This window comes from Macaca fascicularis, chromosome X (assembly GCF_037993035.2).
Source record: "Macaca fascicularis isolate 582-1 chromosome X, T2T-MFA8v1.1".
In the NCBI taxonomy this organism is placed as follows: Eukaryota; Metazoa; Chordata; class Mammalia; order Primates; family Cercopithecidae; genus Macaca; species Macaca fascicularis.
Genome location: NC_088395.1, coordinates 84196930 through 84219631, shown reverse-complemented (window position 1 = coordinate 84219631; position 22702 = coordinate 84196930). Strand labels below are relative to the sequence as shown.

Below are 22702 nucleotides of genomic sequence, written 5' to 3'. Positions count from 1 at the left end.
TCATCGTGCTCGAATCCTGGGGGTGGTGTTTTTTTCTAGCACTGGTGGTAGCTGTATCCCACACCAGGCAGAGCCACCCCATCCCCGCCCCTACTCACATTCTGCCTCTCCAAACAGCAGCCCAGGTTTCCCTAATGGCTAGGACTGGCCCTGTTGCTTCTCCGTACTGCTCACAGTTAGGAGCTGGGATCCTGCATCGTGTCTTGTTATAGCTGCTTAGGTTTCAAAAATGGCATGGGACATAGAACGTGTTCCCTCCCTGAAACAGTTCCTTCTCACAGTCTTCCAGTCATTCCCTAAGTTAGATTCAGGGCTTGAGAGGGTCAGGGTGCTCTACTGAGGACTGGATTGTACTAATTCCCATGTGGTAGTGGACCACAGAAAAATACTTACCCTCTCCCATATTGGGGAATCACTCCTGGTTCCCTGCGGGTCCCAGCCACACAGGCTCTCTGTTTTCCTTTTGCTTCCTAGATTTTGGTTTTTGCTGTCGCTTTTCTGTTGAACTCCTGTGTTCCCTCTGGGATAATATATCCAAAGTGTCATTGTCTACACAGTTTTAGCTCTTGTACGTGGATGAAGCACGTTTGAAATTCTTGCAGACATCCATCTTTTCCTGATCTTGTCTCTTCTGCCCCATTCCCCAGGTTCCTCCAGGGTCTCACAGTTCCCCTGTATGTGGGAAAGGCAGTTTTCTTTCTGCCCAATCCTGCTTCTCCCTTGTCCACCCAGATGAGGTTTCCACTAGAATTGCTACTTAAAGTGGTTCTGTGGAGCATTTTATAGCAGAGAAAATTAGGGCTGAGGGAGCAACATAAAGGTTAGAAAAGGTTAGAATATTAGGTTAGAAAACTTGAACTACTCTACTTGTCTTGATTCAGGAGGATTAGAGTTGATGGATGGGTTTGTTGGTTTATTTTCGACTTATCTATCAGAATGAAGAACTTACTGCCTTTTCTTCTTAGTCTACTATTTATCATTTTAATTAGTTTTAAGTGTACAATTCAGTGGCATTAAATATATTTATAATGTATCATGATCATTACTACCTATGCCCAAAACTTTTTCATCATCCCCAGTAAAACTCTATATGCAAAAAATAAAACCCTCTATATGTACATGGAACAATGAAGTTGGGCCCCTATCTTGCACCATATAAAACAGTTAAATGCATCAAAGATCTTGAAGTTAACAGCTAAAATTATAAAACTCTTAGCAGAAAACCTTTGGGCTAATTTTCATGACCTTGGATTTGGCAATGATTTCATAAATATAATGTAGAAAGCACAGGCAGCAAAAGAATAAGTAAGTTGGACTTCATTAAAAATTTAAAATTTTTTTACATCAGAGGTCACTATTGGCTGGGCACCGTGGCTCACACCTGTAATCCCAGCTGTTTGAGAGGCTGAGGCGGGCAGATACTTGAGGTCAGAAGTTCGAGACCAGCCTGACCAACATGGTGAAACCCTGTCTCTACTAAAAATACGAAAATTAACTGGGTGTGGTGGCGCACACCTGTAATCCCAGCTACTTGGGAAGCTGAGGCAGGAGAATCACTTGAGTGTGGGAGGTGGAGGTTGTAGTGAGCTGAGATCACGCCACTGCACTCCAACCTGGGCGAGAGAGCAAGACTCCATCTCAAAACAAACAAACAAAATGAAGCAATCCCCACCCCCCAAAAATAAAGTCACTATCAAGAGAGTGAAAAGAAAGGCAACTCAAAATGGGAGAAAATATTTGCAAATCGTATGACTGATGAGGGTTTAATATCCAGAATGTGTAAAGAACTTTTGCTGAGCAGCAAAAAGAAAACCCAATTAAGAAATGAACAAAGGCCTTCAAGAAATGAACAAAGGCCTTCAATAGCCATGACTTTATTTTTTAAATTCAAATTTAAATTTTTTGAGACAAAGTCTTACACTGTTGCTCGGGCTGGAGTGCAGTGGTGTGATTGTGGCTTACCGCAGCCTTCATCTCCCGGACTCAAGTGATTCTCCTACCTCAGTCTCCGGGGTAGCTAGGATGACAGACTCACACTACCACATGTGACTTTGTGTGTGCGTGCGTGTGTGTGTGTGTCTGTGTGTGTGTGTAGAGACGGGGTCTCACTATGTTGCTCAGACTGGTCTTGACCTCCCGGGCTCAAGTGATCCTCTCACTTTTATTTTTACTTGTAGTAGAGATGAGATCTTGATAATGTGGCCCAAGCTGGTCTTGAACTTCTGAACTCAAGCAGTCCTACCTGCCCCAGCCTCCCAAAGGGCTGGGATTATAGGCGTGATTCACTGTGCCTCGCCTAGTTTCTTTATTTTAATTTTTTTCCTCCCCATTTGTCTTTTGAGTTTCTCTAAGAACCTGTCTTGCTGCTCTTTCAGTTGTCTTTCACTGTTATTATACTGGAACCCTATTGATGTAGTGGTAAGAAATTAGGGAGGGGAAGTGTTTTGTAATCTCATTATTAAATCTCTTTTTTTTTTTTTTTTTAAGTGGTCCTGAGTCCCTGAATTGTGACTATCAGAAGTGTTTCTTGGCCCTTGCCCTCCCACTTAGATGAGACAGGAAGGCTATATAGCCTCAGGGGTTTTCTAATTGTCCTTCTTCTAGGTAGATAATGGTGTGATCTTATTTCAATATAGTTTCTTTGCCCTCCTCCTGCTCAAGGCACAAGGAAATTTTCCTCAAATATTTGCAGGAAAAACATACTAAAACCCTTGTAGGATTCCTAGAGGTAAAACCTAGGAAAGTGTAGGGGCCCCTCTAAGACTGGGATGCCAGGATTTTTAAACTCTCAAACTAATCCATATTTGGCCTCCAGAAGTTGTTCGTCAGTTTCTGCTTGAGTGTTCCTGTTCTAGGAAAGCTGTGATACTCTGTATCTGTCTTTCTAGTTTTTTTTTTGGTGGCGGTTTGCCTTATGACCTCAGTTTTTGGATTGATCTAAGATAAATTACTGATTTTCAGTTTTTTCAGCATTTTTTCTTGTCAGGATAGAAGTGAGGACCTCTAAGATCCTTACATATTGTAGCTGCCTGGTGAGTTTTGTTTGGTTTTTCTTTTTCTTTAAAAAACATTTTTTTCTTTTTTTTTTTTTGAGACGAGTTTCGCTCTTGTTCCCCAGGCTGGAGTGCAGTTGCGCAATCTCCGCTCACTGCAACCTCTGCCTTCCAGGTTCAAGCAATTCTCCTGCCTCAGCCTCCCATGTAGCTGGGATTACAGGCGCCCACCACTACGTCTGGCTAATTTTTTATATTTTTGGTAGAGACGGGGTTTCGTCATGTTGGCCAGACTGGTCTCGAACTCCTGGCCTCAGGTGATCTACCTGCCTCAGCCTCCTAAAGTGCTGGGATTACAGGCATGAGCCACCTTGCCCGGCCCATTTTTCCTTGCTTTTAGTAAAAATAACCTCACGTAAACTGTCATAAGTGTCTGTGGGCTTATTTTTGATGTTCTCCTTTGTTTGAAATTCTTGTGAAATACCTCCCAGGTCTTAGTCTTTGTGAGGATCAGGTTCTGCTTTCAATTGGATGTTTTAAGAATTCGTTTTAAGTCCGGGCGTGGTGGCTCACGCCTGTAATCCCAGCACTTTGGGAGGCCGAGGCGGGTGGATCATGAGGTCAGGAGATCGAGACCATGCTGACCAACATGGTGGAACCCCGTGCCTATTAAGAATATAAAAATTAGCAGGGCGTGGTGGCGGGCGCCTGTAGTCCCAGCTACTCGGGAGGCTGAGGCAGGAGAATCGCTTGAACCCGGGAGGCAGAGGTTGCAGGGAGCCGAGATCACGCCATTGCACACCAGCCTGGGCGACGGAGTGAGATGCCGTCTCAAAAAACACAAAAGAATTAGTTTTAAAATAATTTGTTTTTCTTATTATTAGCACCCTATATTTGGTTGCTGCTGTGCTTATTTGGATAGTGTGGTAAGCACAGTGCCTTAGGTATGAGAAATATAACTAGAGATCTCATAATTTTATGTGTTTATAAAGTGTTTTATTTAAAAATTAAGAAATAATTAGAAACTAGTGGATAAAGAAACTGATATATGTATATCCGATTATATATGTGATGGAATACTACTCAGCTGTAAGAACGAATGAATTAATGGCACTTGCAGTAACCTGGATGGGATTGGAGACTATTATTCTAAGTGAAGTAACTCAGGAATGGAAAACCAAACATTGTATGTTCTCACTTATAAGTAGGAGCTAAGCTATAAGGATGCAAAGGCGTAAGAACGACTCAGTGGCCTTTGGGGACTCAGAGGGAAAGGGTAGGAAGGGGGTGAGGGATAAAAGATTACAAATTGGGTTCATGTATACTGCTTGGGAGATGGGTGCAACAAAAATCTCAAAAATTACTACTAAAGAACTTACTCATGTAACCAGATACCACATATTCCCCAAAAGCCTGTGGAAATAAAAAATAAAAAAAAATGCAAATGTAAATATGACAGTAACAAAGATGGCAAAGAACAAAGATGAAAAAGTAAGCGGTATTACCTAAAAGTACTTTTATGGACATCTTAGCTTATCCTTAGTCCATTTAACTATTGTTAGTTTTAGCCAGGAACATGCCTGTAATCCCAGCACCTTGGGAGGCTGAGGCAGGCAGACTACTTGAGACCAGGAGTTTGAGACCAGCCCGGCCAACATGGTGAAACCCGTCTCTACTGAAAATATAAAAATTAGCCGGGCGTGGAGGCGCATGCCTGTAATCCCAGCTACTTAGGAGGCTGAGGCAGGACAATCACTTGAACGTGGGAGGGGGAGGTTGCAGTGAGCCAAGATTGTGCCACTGAACTCCAGCATGGGCAACAGAGTGAGACTCTGTCTCCCCCTACCAAAAAAAAAAAAAAAAAAAAAACCAACAAAAAAGGTATTGTTAGTTTTTATGATTATCTACTTAGGGTAAGTACTTTTCTACTCATTAAATTCCATTAGTGACTGTGCCTTGATTTCCCTGAAAGGATGCAGTATAGTGTAGACTTTTGATTGGAGATAGACTTCCTGATTTTCCACTTAGTATTTAGAAGTGCAAATTATTATTATTATTATTATTACTATTATTTTGGAGACAGGGTGTCACTGTATCGCCTAGGCTGGAGTGCAGTGGCTTGATCCTGGCTCACTGTAGCCTTGACTTCCTAGGGTCAAGCGATCTTCCCACCTCAGCCTCCTGAGTATCTGGGACTACAGGCAGATGCCACCACACTGTCTAATTTTAAAAAATTCTGTAGAGATGGGACCTCACTATGTTGTTCAGGCTTGTCTCGAACTCTTGGGCTCAAATCATCCTCCCACCTCAGCCTCCCTAGGTGCTGGGATTACAGGTGTGAGCCACTGCACGCAGCCGGAAGTGCAAATTATTTAACTCCTTTATTTCATTCAGCAAATAAATGTCTTTCTGAGCCTCAGTTTCCTGTAATAAGGTTTTTATATGTTTTAAATCAGGTCAGTGTGCATTACATGTACATGTTAGAATTTGGTAAGGTTAGTAAGAAAACCAAAGACATGTGGACCCATTACAAAGAATTCCAGCATTTACCCTAAGAGATGCTTTTTCAGTGGTTGAAATTTGGTGGCATGGAGGAAATGTATATGGGCTTGTATCACATTTGGGAGTAAAATTAAGGCATGAAATTTAAACAAAAAATAAAATTGTGGGTACATAGTCAGTGTATATATTTGTGGGATTTATGAGATTTTGAGACAGGCATGAAATGTGTACTGATCACATCATGTAAAATGGGCTATCCATCCCCTCAAGCATGTATCATTTGAGTTAAAAAATAATCCAGTTTTACTCTTTCAGGTATTAAAAAATGTACAATTAATTAATTTAATACAGTAAATACATTAATTAGATCTCAAACTCCTGACCTCACATGATTAATTGGATTAATTCATTTATTATTTATTGTATATACCCTGTTGTGCTATCAAATACTAGGCCTTTTGTTTTTTGTGTTTTTTTTTTTTTTTTTTTGTTTTGGGAGACAGAGTCTTTCCCTGTCGCCCAGGCTGGAGTGCAATGGCGCGATCTCGGCTCACTGCAACCTCCGCCTCCCGGGTTCAAATGATTGTCTTGCCTCAGCCTGCCGAGTAGCTGGGATTACAGGCGCCCACCACCACGCCCAGCTAATTTTTGTATTTTTAGTAGAGACAGGGTTTCACCATGTTGGCCAGGCTGGTCTCGAACTCCTGACCTCGTGGTCTGCCTGCCATGGCCTCCCAAAGTGCTGGGATTACAGGTGTGAGCCACTGCACCTGGTCAAATACTAGGTCTTACTCATGCTTTCCAACTTTTTTTTTTTGTTCCCATTAAACGTCACCGCATCTTTACTCTTTTCAGCCTCTGGTAACCATCCTTCTACTCTGTATCTCCATGAGTTTAATTGCTTTGATTTTTAGATCCCACAAATAAGTGAGAATATGCAGTGTTGGTCTTTCTGTGCCTGGCTTATTTCACTTAGCATAATAACCTCTAGTTCCATCCATGTTGTTGCAAATGACAGGATCTCATTCTTTTTTATGGCTGAATAGTACTCCATTTTGTGTAAATAACCACGTTTTCTTTATCCATTCATCTCTTGATGGATGCTTAGGTTGCATCCAAATCTTGGCTATTGGGAACAGTGCTGTAATAAACATGGGAATGCAGGTGTCCCTTTGATATGCTGATTTGCTTTCTTTCTGGTATATACCCAAGCAACTGGATTGCTGGATCATATGGTAGCTCAATTTTTAGTTTTTTAAGGAACCTCCAAACTGTTCTTCGTAGTGGTTGTCCTATTTCACGTTCCCGCCAACTGTGTACGAGGGTTTCCTTTTCTCTATATCATTGCCAACATTTGTTATTGCTTGTCTTTTGGATATAAGCCACTTTAACTGAGGTGAGATGATATCTCATGGTAGTTTTGATTTGCATTTCTCTGATGATCAGTGATGTAGAATGCTTTTTCGTATGCCTCTTTGCAATTTGTACATCTTCTTTTGAGAAATGTGTATCCACATTTTTTGCCCATTTTTGATTGGATTATTAGATTTTTCTGTAGAGTTGTTTGAGCGCCTTACATATTCTGGTTATTAATCCCCTGTTAGATGGATAGTTTGCAAATACTTTCTCCCATTCTTTGGATTGTTTGTTCACTTTGTTGATTGTTTCCTTTGTTGTGCAAAAGCTTTTTAACTTGATGTGATCCCATTTGTCCATTTTTGTTTGGTTACCTGTGTTTGTAGGATATTGTTCAAGAAAATTTTACCCAGACTAATGGCCTAGAGAGTTTCCCCAATGTTTTCTTGTAGAGGATTCATAAATTGAAGTTTTAGATGAAAGTCTTTAATCCATTTTGATTTTATTTATGTATATAGCAAGAGATAGGAGTCTAGTTTCTTTCTTTTTTTTTTTTTTTGAGATAGAGTTTCGGCTCTTGTTGCCCATACTGGAGTGCAATGGCACGGTCTCAGCTCACTGCAACCTCCGCCTTCCAGGTTCAAGCAATTCTCCTGCCTCAGCATCCCGAGTAGCTGGGATTACAGGAGCCCACCACTATGCCCGTTTAATTTTTGTATTTTTAAATTTTTATTTATTTTTTATTATTATTTTTTGAGACGGAGTCTCATTCTGTCGCCCAGGCTGGAGTGCAGTGGTGCGATCTCAGCTCACTGCAGGCTCCACCTCCCGGGTTCACGCCATTCTCCTGCCTCAGCCTCCCGAGTAGCTGGGACTACAGGCGCCCGCCACCACGCCTGGCTAATTTTTTGTATTTTTAGTAGAGACAGGGTTTCACTGTAGCCAGGATGGTCTCAATCTCCTGACCTTGTGATCCGCCTGCCTTGGCCTTGGATTAAAGTGCTGGGATTATAGGCGTGAGTCACCACGCCTGGCTAATTTTTGTACTTTTAATAGAGACCAGATTTTGCCATGTTGGCCAGGCTGGCCTCGAACTCCTGACCTCAGGTGATCCGGCCATCTCGGCCTCCCAAAGTGCTGAGATTACAGGTATGAGCCACCGTACCTGGACTGGAGTTTAGTTTCATTCTTCTGTATATGGATATCCAGTTTTCCTGGCACCATTTATTTATTTATATTTATTTATTTTGTTTTTTTTGAGACAGTCTCATTCCATCACCCAGGCTGGAGTGCAGTGGTATGATATAGGCTCACTTCTACCTCCACCTCCTGGATTCAAGCAGTTCTCCTGCCTCAGCCTCCCGAGTAGCTGGGTTTACAGGCGTGTACCACCATGCCTGGCTAATTTTTATATTTTGAGTAGAGATGGGGTTTCACCATGTTGGCCAGGCTGATCTCGAACTCCTGACCTCAAATGATCCACCTGCCTCGGCCTCCCAAATTACTGGGATTACAGGCATGAGCCCCTGTGCCCGGCCAGCATCATTTACTTTTTATTTTATTTATTTTTTTGAGAGTGAGTGTCACTGTGTTGCCCAGGCTGGAGTGCAGTGGTGCTATCTCATCTTACTGCAACCTCTGCCTCCTAGGTTCAAGTGATTCTCCTGCCTCAGCCTCCCAAGTAGCTGGGATTACAGGCGCCCACCATGATGCCCAGCTAATTTTTGTATTTTTAGTAGAGACGGGGTTTCACCATGTTGGCCAGACTGGTCTTGAACTCCTGACCTCAGGTGATCCTTCCGCTTTGGCCTCCCAAAGTGCTGGGATTACAGGTGTGAGCCACTGTGCCTGGCCCTGGCACCTTTTATTTTACTTTATTTTATTTTATTTATTTTTTTGAGAGTGAGTCTCACTGTGTCGCCCAGGCTGGAGTGCAGTGATGCTATCTCCCCTCACTGCAACCTCTGCCTCCTGGGTTCAAGTGATTCTTCTGTCTCAGCCTTCCAAGTAGCTGGGATTACAGGCGCCTGCCACCATGACTGGCTAATTTTTATATTTTTAGTGTAGATGGGGTTTCACCATGTTGGCGAGGCTGGTCTCAAACTCCTGACCTCAAGTGATCCGTCTGCTTTGGCCTTCCAAAGTTCTGGGATTACAGACGTGAGCCACTGTGACTGTCCCCCAGCATCATGTATTGAGCCTTTCTTTTCCCCAGTGTGTGTTCTCGGCACCTTTGTAAAATAGAAAATGAGTTTACCGTAGATGTGTGGATTTGTTTCTCAGTTCTGTATTCTGTTCATTGGTTTATGTGTCTGCTTTTATGCCAGAGTCATGCTGTTTTGGTTACTATAACTCTGTGGTATAATTTGAAGTCTGATAATGTGATTCTTCATTTTGTTCTTTCTGCTTAGTATAGCTTTGGAAATTCTGGAACTTTTATGGTTCCATGTAAGTTTTAGGATTGTTTTTTCTATTTCTGTGAAGAATGTCATTGGCATTTTGATAGGGATTGCATTGAATCTGTAGATTGCTTTGGGTAGTATGGACATTTTAATAATATTGATTCTTCCAATCCATGAACATGGAATATCTTTCCATTTTTTGGTGTCTTCTTCAATTTTATTCAATTTCCTTTTCAGATTGGTCACTGTTGATATATAGAAATGCTGCTGATATTTGTATAGTGATTTTTTATACTGAGAGTTTACTGAATTTATCAGTTCTAATAGTTTTTTTGTAGAGTGTAGGTTTTTCTAAATATAAGATCATATAATCTGCAAATAAGGGTAATTTGAGTTCTTCCTTTCCCTTTATTTCTTTCTCTTGTCTAGTTGCTGTAGCTAGGATTTCCAGTAGTACTTTGTTGAGTAACTGCTGGAAGTGGGCATCCTTGTCATGATCTGGATCTTAGAGGAAAGGCATTGAGTTTTTCCCCTCAGTTTGATACTAGCTGTGGGTGTGTTGTATATGGCTTTTATTATGTTGAGGTATGTTCCTCCTAAGCCCATTTTTTTGAGGGTTTTTATCATGAAGGAATGTTGAATATTATCAAATGGTTTTTAAGCATCGATTGATAGAATATGGGTTTTGTACTTCATTCTGTTGATACGATGTATCACACTGATTTGCATATATTGATCCCCTCTTGCATCCAAGGGGTAAACTCCACTTGGTTATGATGAATGATCTTTTTAATGTATCTGGTTTGCTAGTATTTTGTTGAGGATGTTTGCACCAATATTTATCAGAGATATTGGCCTGTCATTTTCTTTTTTTGATGTGTTTTTGTCTGGTTTTGGTAACAGGGTAATACTGGCCTCACAGAATGTGTTTGGAAGTATTGCTTCCTTTTATTTTTTGTAATAGTTTGAGTAGGTATAGTATAGATGCAGGAATTTTCTCGGCCCCTTTGTTGGACTTGTGACAGGGGCAAATGTTTACTCAGCCTGCGGTGCTCAACCCCTTGTTGGCGAGTGCATGTGAGTGAGTGAGTCCGGGACCTGGCCGACTGGTCCGGGCGCTGATACGGTAGCAAGCTCTGTGCAGGGACCACGGCAAGACCAGGCACAAGTGAGTGAGTGTGGGACCCGGCTGTTGTGGGCACAGCACCCAGGTTGATGGGGAAGGGGGTGGTGTCTGTGACCCCGAGGCCCCCAAGGTTGTATTAACAGTGCTCCTTTAGTTCTGCTGTCTGCCGACGGCTGTGTGTTAACAGCTCAGATGGCCTCTTGCCTTGTCATGTGGGGTGGCTGCCCTCTACTGGCAAGGGCAAAGGGCCGGTGTGACAGTCTTTTTTGGGTACCCACACTCAGTGTGTCCTGAGTTCTTGTCTGGTATCCAAGAAGAATGAGGTCGAGTGGACACTTGAAGGATGGTGAAGGTGAAGAATTTTATTGAGCGGTGGGAATGGCTCAGCGGAGAGGGGAGCTGGAGAGGGGACGGGAAGGGCTGATCTACCTGAAGTCCGGCCGTTTCTTCCCTAAGTCAAGCCATCTCCTTTGCCAAAGTTTGGCCATCTTTTCTCTGAAATTAAGCCATTTCTCTCCTCTATACCAACTGAATCTGGGGTCTTTATAGGCACAGGATGGGGACGGGGCAGGCTGTAGGAGTTTTGGAAAAGGCAGCATTCTATTGGTAAAGAGAAATTATTCAAACAGAACCAATCGGGAGAGAACAGACAAACAGGAATAGAAGTTTTCACTTTGGGCCTTGGGTTTCAGGCTTTTTGGCTTGAACGTGGAGTTTCACCAGGGACTGCCCCTGTCTTCCTAGAATTTCTCTGCCTCCTGCCCCTATCAGTATTAGATCTTCTTTAAATATTTGGTAGAATTCAGCAGTGAAGCCATCAGGTCCCAGGCTTTTATTTACTGGGAGAATTTTTGTTATGGCAACAATCTCATTGTTATAGTTGTGTTCAGGTTGTAGATTTGTTCATAGTTCAATCTTGGTAGGTTGTGTCTAGGAATTTGTCCATTTCTTCTAGGTTTTCCAATGCATTAGCATATAGTTTTTCATAGTAGCCAGGAATGAACTTTTTTATTTCTGTAGTATCGGTTGTAATTGTAATGTTTCCATTCTCATCTCTGATTTATATATTTGGATCTTCTCTTTTTTTCACTCTGGCCAAAGGTTTTTAAATCTTCTTTTAACTTTTACAAAAACCAACATTTTGTTTTATTGATATTTTGTATTGTTTTCTTTATTTCAGTTTCATTTGCTTTACTCTTATCTTTACTATTTCTTCTGATTTTGGAGTTGGTTTACTTTTGCTTTTCTTGTTCTTTAAGATGTGTTGTTAGGGTTTATTTGAAGTATTTCTTCTTTTTTGATGTAGGCACTTACAGCTATAAATTTCCCTTTTAGTAATGCTTTTGCTATATCCCATAAGTTTTGGTATGTTGTGTTTCAGTATCATTTGTTTCAATGAATTTTCCAATTTTCTTCTTAATTTCTGCATTGTCCTACTGATCATTCAGGAACATGTTGTTTAATTTACATATATTTGTATATTTTTCAAAATTTCTCATTGATTTCTAGTTTTATTCTGTTATCAGAGGAGATGCTTGGTATTATTTCAGTATTTTAATATCTTAAGACTTGTTTTGTTACTTAATACATGTTCTGTCCTTGAGAATAATCCATGGGCTGAGGAGAAGAATGTGTATTCTGCAGCCCTTGGATGAAATGTTCTGTAAATATCTATTAGGTCCATTTGGTCTGTAATGCACATTAAGTCTGATGTTTCGTTGTTGGTTTTCTTAGGAAGGTCTGTCCAATGCTGAAAGTGGGATATTGAAGTCTCCAGGTATTATCATATTGGAGTCTGTCTCTCCCTTTTGCTCTAATAATACTTGCTTTATATATGTGAGTGCTCCAGTGTCGGGTGCATTTATATTTAAAATGGTTATGTCCTCTTGCTGAATTGACTGCTTTATCATTATATGGTGACCCTGTTTGGCTTTTCTTATAGTTTTTGTCTTGAAATCTATTTTGTCTTATGTAAGTATAGCCACTTCTGCACTTTTTTGGTTTCCATTGGCTTTGGAAAATATTTGTCATAATTATGTTTGATAAGGACACGTGTTAGGAAGTTTTCAACACTTAAGTGAGTAGTAAACTTGTAAGTAAAGCAGGTATGAATAGAATCTCTTGAATTAGTGAAAAGTCGAAATCGTTAATTACTGTTTAATTTAAAACTGAAGTTACAGGTATTAACAAATAACTGTATGCTTTATAATGTGTTTATTTTTCTGAGACAGTCTTGCTCTGTTGCCCAGGCTGGAGTGCGGTGGTGTGATCTTGGCTCAATGCAGCCTCCGCCTCCCAGGTTCAAGCAATTTTCATGCCTCAGCCTCCCGAGTAGCTGGGACTACAGGCATGCACGGGCACGCCCAGCTAAGTTTTTTGTATTTTAAGTAGAGATGGGATTTCACCATGTTGCCCAGGCTGGTCTCGAATTCCTGACCTTAAGTGATCCACCTGCCTTGGCCTCCCAAAGTGCTGGGATGCCGGGCCATATAATGTACTTTAAACATGACGATTTTGAAACTAGAAACACACGCACATGTGAGTATTTTCTTAAATGGAATTGAATTACCTTGAATAATCTTAGAAAAGTGATGTTTTAAATTTTGAATTAGTTTGAGTCATACATGTCTTTATCAAATTTTAAAGAAAAGTCTATGAATTAAAAAAGAAAATAAAAATTTTCCTGCATGAAAGCAATGAGTTTATTATGTACCAAAAAGGTAGAAGGAAAATATCTTCTGTAATATTAGCTAGATATTACTTACTATAGATATTTTGGGGTATATTTATTAGCAATATTTTAATTCAATTTTAAACATAATTGTTGTCATACATCATAGACAGTTTATAGCCTGCTGTTTTTGGTTAGCATTGTAGTATGAGCTATTTTCCATATTATTTGAACTTTTAAAATTTAATGGTTGGTATGATATTGTATGACTTGTTTGCATCCTTGTTCACCTAGTCTTTATTATACACTTTAATTGATTACAGTTTTTTTTTCTTCTGTATCTCACAGATAGATACCTTTGTTGAGTAAAGTTATTATGTAGAGATATTTTCTTTGGGCCGGATGCGGTGGCTCATGCCTATAATCCCAGCACTTTGGGAGGCTGAGGCAGGTGGATCATGAGGTCAGGAGTTCAAGACCAACCTGGCCAATATGGTGAAACCCCTTCTATACTAAAAATACAAAAATTAGCCGGGCATGGTGGTGCACGCCTGTAGTCCCAGCTACTCAGGAGGCTGAGGCAGGAAAATTGCTTGAACTCGGGAGGTGGAGAGGTTGCAGTGAGCCGAGATCGCACCACTGTACTCCAGCCTGGGCGACAGAGCAAGACTCCGATTCAAAAGAAAAAAAGGAATACTTTCTTTGTGTAGATAAAGAGAGATAGAATTACTAGATCAAAGTCTTTTGATGGTTTTTGCCAATTTGTTTTGTAAATGTATGTATCACCACAGGCTATCTATGAGAGTGTCTATTTCACGGGAACTTAGCCTACAATGAATAGTCATTTTACCTCTAAATATTTGATAAGTTAAAAAATACTATCACATTTAACACTTCATAGGCTTTAAGAAGTTGCAGTTTTATATTCATTTCTTCGTGCATTTTGTGTACTTTTTTTCACAAGTTTCTATAGGGAATGAGAGCAAAGTAATGTGTTTTTCATTATTTATTTTGCTAACCAAACATAATTTAATTACTGACCAAAAGGATGATCCTAATAACTTGGAATTATTTTCATGTAAAATGTCTATGATAGAGATAATTGAATTTAATAATGAAAAGAAGTATTACAGAAATTGGCTCATCGAACTGAGCTTGTTTTCTTTTTTTTTTTTTTTTTTTTTTTGAGACGGAGTCTCGCTCTGTAGCCCAGGCTGGAGTGCAGTGGCCGGATCTCAGGTCACTGCAAGCCCGCCTCCCGGGTTCACGCCATTCTCCGGCCTCAGCCTCCCAAGTAGCTGGGACTACAGGCGCCCGCCACCTCGCCCGGCTAGTTTTTTGTATTTCTTAGTAGAGATGGGGTTTCACCGTGTTAGCCAGGATGGTCTCGATCTCCTGACCTCGTGATCCACCCGTCTCGGCCTCCCAAAGTGCTGGGATTACAGGCTTGAGCCACCGCGCCCGGCCTGAGCTTGTTTTCAGCTAATCCTTGTGCAAAGTGATAATGACTTTTTTTTTTTTTTTTTTTTTTAAATAAAGATGGGGGCTCGCTATGTTGACGGCTGGTCTCGAACTCCTGGCCTCAAGTGATCCTCCTATCTCCACCTCTCAAATTGCTAGGATTATAGGCATGAGCCACCACACCTGGTTTAATAGTGGAATTTTTATTATACTTTTTGTGGATTCGAGGACAGGTGGCATTGTACATAACACATTCTACCATTAATTTTCCATCTTTCACCTTTCTCATTGTGCTTTCCTTCTCATCCCATTCCTGGTGTTGAACCAATGCATCATTTGTAAATTTGTAGACAGTCTGCCATAATCTGTTGTTTCTTCAGACTTCTTTTCCGGTTTATAAGAAGACTATTGTTTTAAAAGTACTCTCAATTTTTTATTTTTTATTTTTTATTATACTTTAAGTTCTGGGATATGTGAACAGAACGTGCAGGTTTGTTATATAAGTATACATGTGCTATGGTGGTTTGCTGCACCCATCAAACCATCATCTCCATTAGGTGTTTCTCCTAATGCTATCCTTCCCTTTGCCCCCAACCCCCTGACAGGCCCCAGTGTGTGATGTTCCCCTCCCCGTGCCTGTATGTTCTCATTGTTCAACTCCCACTTATGAGTGAGAACATGTGGGGTTTGGTTTTCTGTTCCTGTGTTAGTTTGCTGGGAATGATGGTTTCCGTCTTCATCCATGTCCCTGCAAAGGACATGAACTCATCCTTTTTTATGGCTCTGTAGTATTCCGTGGTGTGTAGGTGCCACGTTTCCTTTATCCAGTGTATAACTGATGGACATTTGGGTTGCTTCCAAGTCTTTGCTATTGTGAATAGTGCTATAGTAAACATATGTGTGCATGTGTCTTTATAGTAGAATGATTTATAATCCTTTGGGTATATACCCAGTAATGGGATTGCTGGGTCAAATGGTATTTCTAATTCTAGATCCTTGTGGAATTGTCACACCATCTTCCACAATGGTTGAACGAATTTATCCTCCCACCAACAGTGTAAAAGTGTTCCTATTTCTCCACATCCTCTCCAGCGTCTGTTGTTTCCTGACTTTTTAATGTTCGCCATTCTAATTGGCCTGAGATGTTATCTCATTGTGGTTTTGATTTGCATTTCTCTAATGACCAGTGATGATGAGCTGTTTTTTATGTTTGTTGGTCACATAAATGTCTTCTTTTGAGAAGTGTCTGTTCATATCCTTCACCCACTTTTTGATAGAGTTGTTTGTTTTTTTCCTGTAAATTTAAGTTCCTTGCAGATTCTGGATATCAGACCTTTGTCAGATGTATTAAAAAACACTAATAATGTTTTAAATTTCCCAATTCCTCATGGGTAAAAAAGCAGTCAAACATTGATGGTAATGATCGTGGGCCATAGTTTTGGTTTTGTTTTTTTTAAAGTGACATTAGGATTTAACATTGGTGTGAAACCTAGTCGTTTGTTTAGTTAGCTAACATCAGGATTTAGATTTATTTTTTTGACCCAGTTGCAGATAGGCAGATCAGATCTCATAGACTGCCATCTGCATCAAGCTCCTGTTGTAGTTATGCGAATGTGAGACTGAAGGCTGAACCCAAGTTTCTCTAATGGAGATTTTTGTTTTTATTATTATTATACTTGAAGTTCTAGGGTACATGTGCTGTCAACATGCAGGTTTGTTACATATGTATGCATGTGCCATGTTGCTGTGCTGTACCCATTAACTCGTCATTTACATTAGGTATATCTCCTAATGCTATCCCTCCCCCCTCCCTCCACCCCACGACAGACCCCGGTGTGTGATGTTCCCCTCCCTGTGTCCATGTGTTCTCATCGTTCAACTCCCACTTATGAGTGAGAACATGTGGTGTTTGGTTTTCTGTTCTTGTGATAGTTTGCTGAGAATGATGGTTTCCAGCTTCATCCATGTCCCTACAAAGGACATGAACTCATCCTTTTTTATGGCTGCATAGTATTCCATGGTGTATATGTGCCACATTTTCTTTATCCAGTCTATCATTGATGGACATTTGGATTGGTTCCAAGTCTTTGCCATTGTGAATAGTGCCACAGTAAACATGCGTGTGCGTGTGTCTTTATAGTAGCATAATTTATAATCCTTTGGGTATATACCCAATAATGGGATGGCTGGATCAAATGTTATTTCTAGTTCTAGATCCTCGAGGAATTGCCACACTGTTTTCCACAATGGTTGAACTAATTTACAGTCCCACCAGCAGTGTAAAAGTGTTCCTGTTTCTCCACGTCCTCTCCAGCATCTGTTGTTGCCTGACTTTTTAATGATCACCATTCTCACTGGCGTGAGATGTTATCTCATTGTGGTTTTGATTTGCATTTCTCTAATGACCAGTGACGATGAGTTTTTTTTTCATATGTTTGTTGGCTGCATAAATGTCTTCTTTTGAGAAGTGTCTGTTCATATCCTTTGCCTACTTTTTGTTAGGGTTGTTTGTGTTTTTCTTGTAAATTTGTTTAAGTTCTTTGTAGATTCTGGATATTAGCCCTTTGTCAGATGCATAGATTGCAAAAATTTTCTCCCATTCTGTAGGTTGCCTGTTCACTCTGATTTTATATATGTATCTATTTTATATATATTATAGAAATTATGTTTTATTAATATATATACACACACACATACATATATATATATGTATATTTATTTGCTGTGCAGAAGCTCTTTAGTTTAATTAGATCCCATTTGTCAATTTTGGCTTTTGCTGCCATTGCTTTTGATATTTTAATCGTGAAGTCTTTGCCCATGCTTATGTCCTAAATGGTATTGCCTAGGTTTTCTTCCAGGGTTTCTATGGTTTTAGGTCTTACGTTTAAGTCTTTAATCCATCGTGAGTTGATTTTTGTTTAAGGTGTAAGGAAGGGGTCCAGCTTCAGTTTTCTGCATATGGCTAGCCAGTTTTCCAAACACCATTTATTATATAGGGAGTCCTTTCTCCATTGCTTGTTTTTGTCAGGTTTGTCAAAGATCAGATGGTTGTAGATGTGTAGTGTTATTTCTGAGGCCTCAGTTCTGTTCCATTGGTCTATATATGTGTTTTGGTACCAGTACCATGCTGTTTTTGTTACTGTAGCCTTGCAGTATAGTTTGAAGTCAGGTAGCATGTTGCCTCCAGCTTTGTTCTGTTTGCTTAGGATTGTCTTGACCCTGCAGGCTCCTTTTTGGTTCCATATGAAATTTAAAGTAGTTTGTTCCAATTCTGTGAATAAAGTCAGTGGTAGCTTGATGGGGATAGCATTGAATGTATACATTACTTTGGGCAGTATGGCCATTTTCATGATATTGATTCTTCCTATCCATGAGTATGGAATGTTTTTCCATTTGTGTCCTCTCTTATTTCCTTGAGCAGTAGTTTGTAGTTCTCCTGGAAGAGGTCCTTCATATCCCTTGTAAGTTGTATTCCTAGGTATTTTATTCTCTTTGTAGCAATTGTGAATGGGAGTTCACTCATGATTTGGCTCTCTGTTTGTCTGTTATTGGTGTATAAGAATACTTGTGGCCGGGCGCGGTGGCTCAAGCCTGTAATCCCAGCACTTTGGGAGGCCGAGACGGGCGGATCATGAGGTCAGGAGATGGAGAACATCCTGGCTAACACGGTGAAACCCCGTCTCTACTAAAAAATACAAAAAACTAGCCGGGCGAGGTGGCGGGCACCTGTAGTCCCAGCTACTCGGGAGGCTGAGGCAGGAGAATGGCGTAAACCCAGGAGGCGAAGCTTGCAGTGAGCCGAGATCCGGCCAACTGCACTCCAGCCAGGGCGACAGAGCAAGACTTCGTCTCAAAAAAAAAAAAAAGTATACTTGTGATTTTTGCACATTGATTTTGTATCCTGAGACTTTGCTGAAGTTGCTTATCAGCTTAAGGAGATTTTGGGCTGAGACGATGGGGTTTTCTAAATATACAGTCATGTCATCTGCAAACAGAGACAATTTGACTTCCTCTTTTCCTGATTGAATACCCCTTATTTCTTTCTGTTGCCTTAATGCCCTGACCAGAACTTACAATATTGCTTTGAATAGGAGAGGTGAGAGAGGGCATCCTTGTCTTGTGCCGGTTTCCAAAGGGAATGCCTGCAGTTTTTGCCCATTCAGTATGATATTGGCTGTGGGTTTGTCATAAATAGCTCTTATTATTTTGAGATATGTTCCATTAATACCTAGTTTATTGAGAGTTTTTAGTATGAAGGGGTATTACATTTCACTGAAGGCCTTTTCTGCATCTATTAAGATAATCATGTGGTTTTTGTCATTGGTTCTGTTTGTGTGATGGATTATGTTTATTGATTTGCATATGTTGAACCAGCCATGTACCGCAGGGATGAAGCCAACTTGATTGTGGTGGATAAGCTTTTTGATATGCTGCTGGATTCGGTTTGCCAGTATTTTGTTGAGGATTTTCACATCGATGTTCATCAGAGGTATTGGCCTGAAATTTTCTTTATTTGTTGTGTCTCTGCCAGGTTTTGGTATCGGGATGATGATGGCCTCATAAAATGAGTTAGGGAGGATTCCCTCCTTTTCTATTGATTGGAATAGTTTCAGAAGGAATGGTACCAGCTCCTCATTGTACCTCTGGTAGAATTTGGCTTTGAATCTGTCTGGTCCTGGACTTGTTTTGATTGGTAGACTATTAATTACTGCCTCAGCTTCAGAACTTTTTATTGGTGTATTCAGGGATTCAACTTCTTCCTTGTTTTGTCTTGGGAGGGTGTATATGTCCAGAAATTTATCCATTTCCTCTAGATTTTCTAGTTTATTTGCATAGAGGTGCTTATAGTATTCTCTGATGGTAGTTTGTATTTCTGTGGGATCAGTGGTGATATCCCCTTTATCATTTTTTATTGCGTCTATTTGATTCTTCTCTCTTTTGTTCTTTATTAGTCTGGATAGTGGTCTGTTTTGTTGATCTTCTCAAAAAATCAGCTCCTGAATTCATTGATATTTTGAAGGGTTTTTCCTGTCTCTGTCTCCTTCAATTCTTCTCTGATCTTAGTTATTTCTTGTCTTCTGCTAGCTTTTGAATTTGTTTGCTCTTGCTTCTCTAGTTCTTTTAATTGTGATGTTACGGTGTCGATTTTAGATGTTTCCTGCTTTCTCTTGTGGGCATTTAGTGCTATAAATTTTCCTCTACACACTGCTTTAAATTTGTCCCAGAAATTCTGGTACGTTATCTCTTTGTTCTCATTGGTTTCAAAGAACTTCTTTATTTCTGCCTTAATTTCGTTATTTACCTAGTAGTCATTCAGGAGCAAGTTGTTTAGTTTCCATGTAGTTGTGCGGTTTTGAACGAGTTTTTTAACCCTGAGTTCTAATTTGATTGCATTATAGTCTGAGAGACTGGTGTGATTTCTGTTCTTTTGCATTTGCTTAGGGGTATTTTACTTCTAATTATATGGTCAATTTTAGAATAAGTGTGATGAGGTGCTGATAAGAATATATGTTCTGTTGCTTTGGGGTTGAGAGTTCTCTTAGGTCTGCTTGGTCCAGAGGTGAGTTCAAGTCTTGTGTATCCTTGTTAATTTTCCGTCTTGTCCGTCTGTCTAATATTGACAGTGGAGTATTAAAGTCTCCCACTATTATTGTGTGGGAGTCTAAGTTTCTTTGTAGGTCTCTAAGAACTTGCTTTATGATTCTGGATGCTCCTGTATTGGGTACATGTATATTTGGGATAGTTAGCTCTTCTTGTTACATTGATCCCTTTACCATTATGTAACATTCTTCTTTGTCTGTTTTGATCTTTGTTGGTTTAAAGTCTGTTTTATCAGAGACTAGAATTGTAACCCCTGGTTTTTTTTTTTTGCTTTCCATTTGCTTGGTAAATATTCCTCCATCCCTTTATTTTGAGCCTATGTATGTCTTTAATTTGTTTTTAAAATTATTATATCCATCCTACTGAGTATAAATTGGTTTCTTGTTGTGGTTTTGATTTGCATTTCCCTGATATGACTAATGATCTTGAGCATTTTTTCATGTGCTTATTGGTCGTTTGTATATATATTCTTTTGAGAAATGTATATCTAAGTCTTTTACCCCTTTTAAAATTTGAGTTGTCTTTTTGTTGTTTAATTGTAAGAATTCTTTATGTATTCTGGTTACCAGACCCTCATGAGATAAAGGATTTGAAAATCGTTTTCTCTCATTGTATTGATTGTCTTTTCACTTTCTTGATGGTGCCCCTTGACATGCAAAAGTTTTGACTTTTATTAAAAATGGTCCTGGGCATGGTTGCTCACACCTGTCATCCCAATGCTTTGGGAGGCTGAGGTGGGAGGATTTCTTGAGGCCAGGAGTTTCAGATCATCCTGGGCAACATAACTGGACCCTATCTCTACAAAAAATTAAAGAAAAAGTTTAGCTAAGAATATAGTTGTGTGCCACAATTCCTCAACTAAGAGCATAGGTGTGTGCCATAGGTACTCAAGATGCTGAGGCAGGAGGATCGCTTTAGCCCAAGAGTTTGAGGCCTCAGTGAGTCAAGGTCACGCCACTGTGCTCAAGCTTGTGTGACAGAGCAAGAGGCTAACTCTAAGGAAAATAAATGGGGTAAACTTACACTTTCCTTATTTAAAGTTTTAACTCCTTAAAACCCTGTTGAATTACTGATACATCTATTATGTAACTTAAGAGTTGATGCTATAAAACTTAGTTAAGGAAATATTTCCCTGGGCGATGGAGCTCTTGCGAGTCCTCTTCTATGTTTTGTTCATCTTTATGCCAGTCAGTTATACAGTTCTTTTGTGTCAAGCAGAGGATAGAATAATAAACCAAAACACTGCTTAGGCCTTTCAGAGAGTAAGTGTTCTGTAAATGTATTTGATAAATTACTGAATTATTTTTATTAAATGATGGAAAGGAAAATCTTGACCTCTCTTTTTCTGGGTGTTGGCTAGTATAAATCTTTCTTGAAGTGATAATCTACATCTATGTTTTGATTTCTAAGGATTTCCCAAATATAAGCTATATACAAGTGAGAGGAAATAATAACTTAGGTACCTAATGATAATATGACAAGATAAGTATAAGGATCAGCTATTTGTTGTGAAATAGGAATGGATATAATTTAAATATGAATACCTTTTTGCTGCTTAATCCCCCAAATTTTCTTTTGATTTCTTTTAAAATTCTTTTGTGGTAGGTAGGTTTATTGTTTGTTAAGAATTAACTTAAGGGTTGCATTTTTCTGATACATTTTTAAGTAACACAAAGTAACACAAAGTTTAACTTCTGTTTAAAAACAGCATATAGAGTACATTGAAAGACCTCAGTATTTTCGAAATGTTTAGTAAGTAATAGCAGTTTCCTTAAATGATATTTTAATCCTAGGTAAGTGTACAGGTAGGTTGTGTTACTCATATTTTTATATCCTTAGTGAAATAAAATTCTTGTTTTTTTTTTTTTGAGACCGTGTCTGACTCTGTTGCCTTGGCTAGAGTGCAGTGGCATGATCTCAGCTCGCTGCTACCTCTGCCTCACAGGGCTCAAGCCATCCTCCCACCTCAGCCTCCTGAGTAGCTGAGACCCACAGGCACGAGCCACCGTGCTCTATTATGAGCCACCACACCCAGCCTAAAATTCGTTTTCTTTAATATTTTTTCTTTCTACACCCACAGCTGTAACATTTCCCTTAGTTTTTGCTTTGAATGTGCATACTCTTACACGACTTACAGTATGGCTATATTTTCAGTTTGCTAGAGCTTTACAATTAATTTAAAACATGAAAGGCTAATTAAGGGAATTCTTTAAATTTTGTTTTAATAGTGAAAGCAAGTTGAATACATTGGTGCAGAAGCTTCATGACTTCCTTGCACACTCATCAGAAGAATCTGAAGAAACAAGTTCTCCTCCACGACTTGCAATGAATCAAAACACAGGTAAATTGAAAAAGAATGTGCTATACCTTCTAGTCTTTTTTCTATTTTTTTTTTTTTTTTTTACACTTATGGAGGTAACCATTTATTTTATTCAGGGAGCAGCTTTTAGAAGATTACAGTTTGTGAAAAATGACAGATTAGCAAGCTTTATAGAAGTCCCTATTATGTATCTTAGCTATATCTGATATAGGAGATTTTAATTTTGGTGAGTATGACTATAGAAAGCTTAGAAAAGGATGCACTTATGGT

At 39.6% G+C, this 22702-nt stretch overlaps 1 protein-coding gene across 34 annotated transcripts in view; it reads left to right on the top strand.

Moving 5' to 3' along the window:
- Positions 1-22702, top strand: part of ATRX (ATRX chromatin remodeler) — a 284343-nt gene that overhangs the window by 40943 nt on the left and 220698 nt on the right. For 29 of the 34 annotated variants that reach the window (XM_015443836.4, XM_005593996.4, XM_074030182.1 and 26 more), the window contains exon 2: positions 22341-22453. The exons of the other annotated variants lie outside the window; for them this stretch is intronic. In XM_015443836.4, coding sequence (XP_015299322.1) covers positions 22341-22453 — 113 coding nt within the window. The remainder of the gene's footprint in view (positions 1-22340; positions 22454-22702) is intronic. 34 annotated transcript variants of the gene reach the window in all.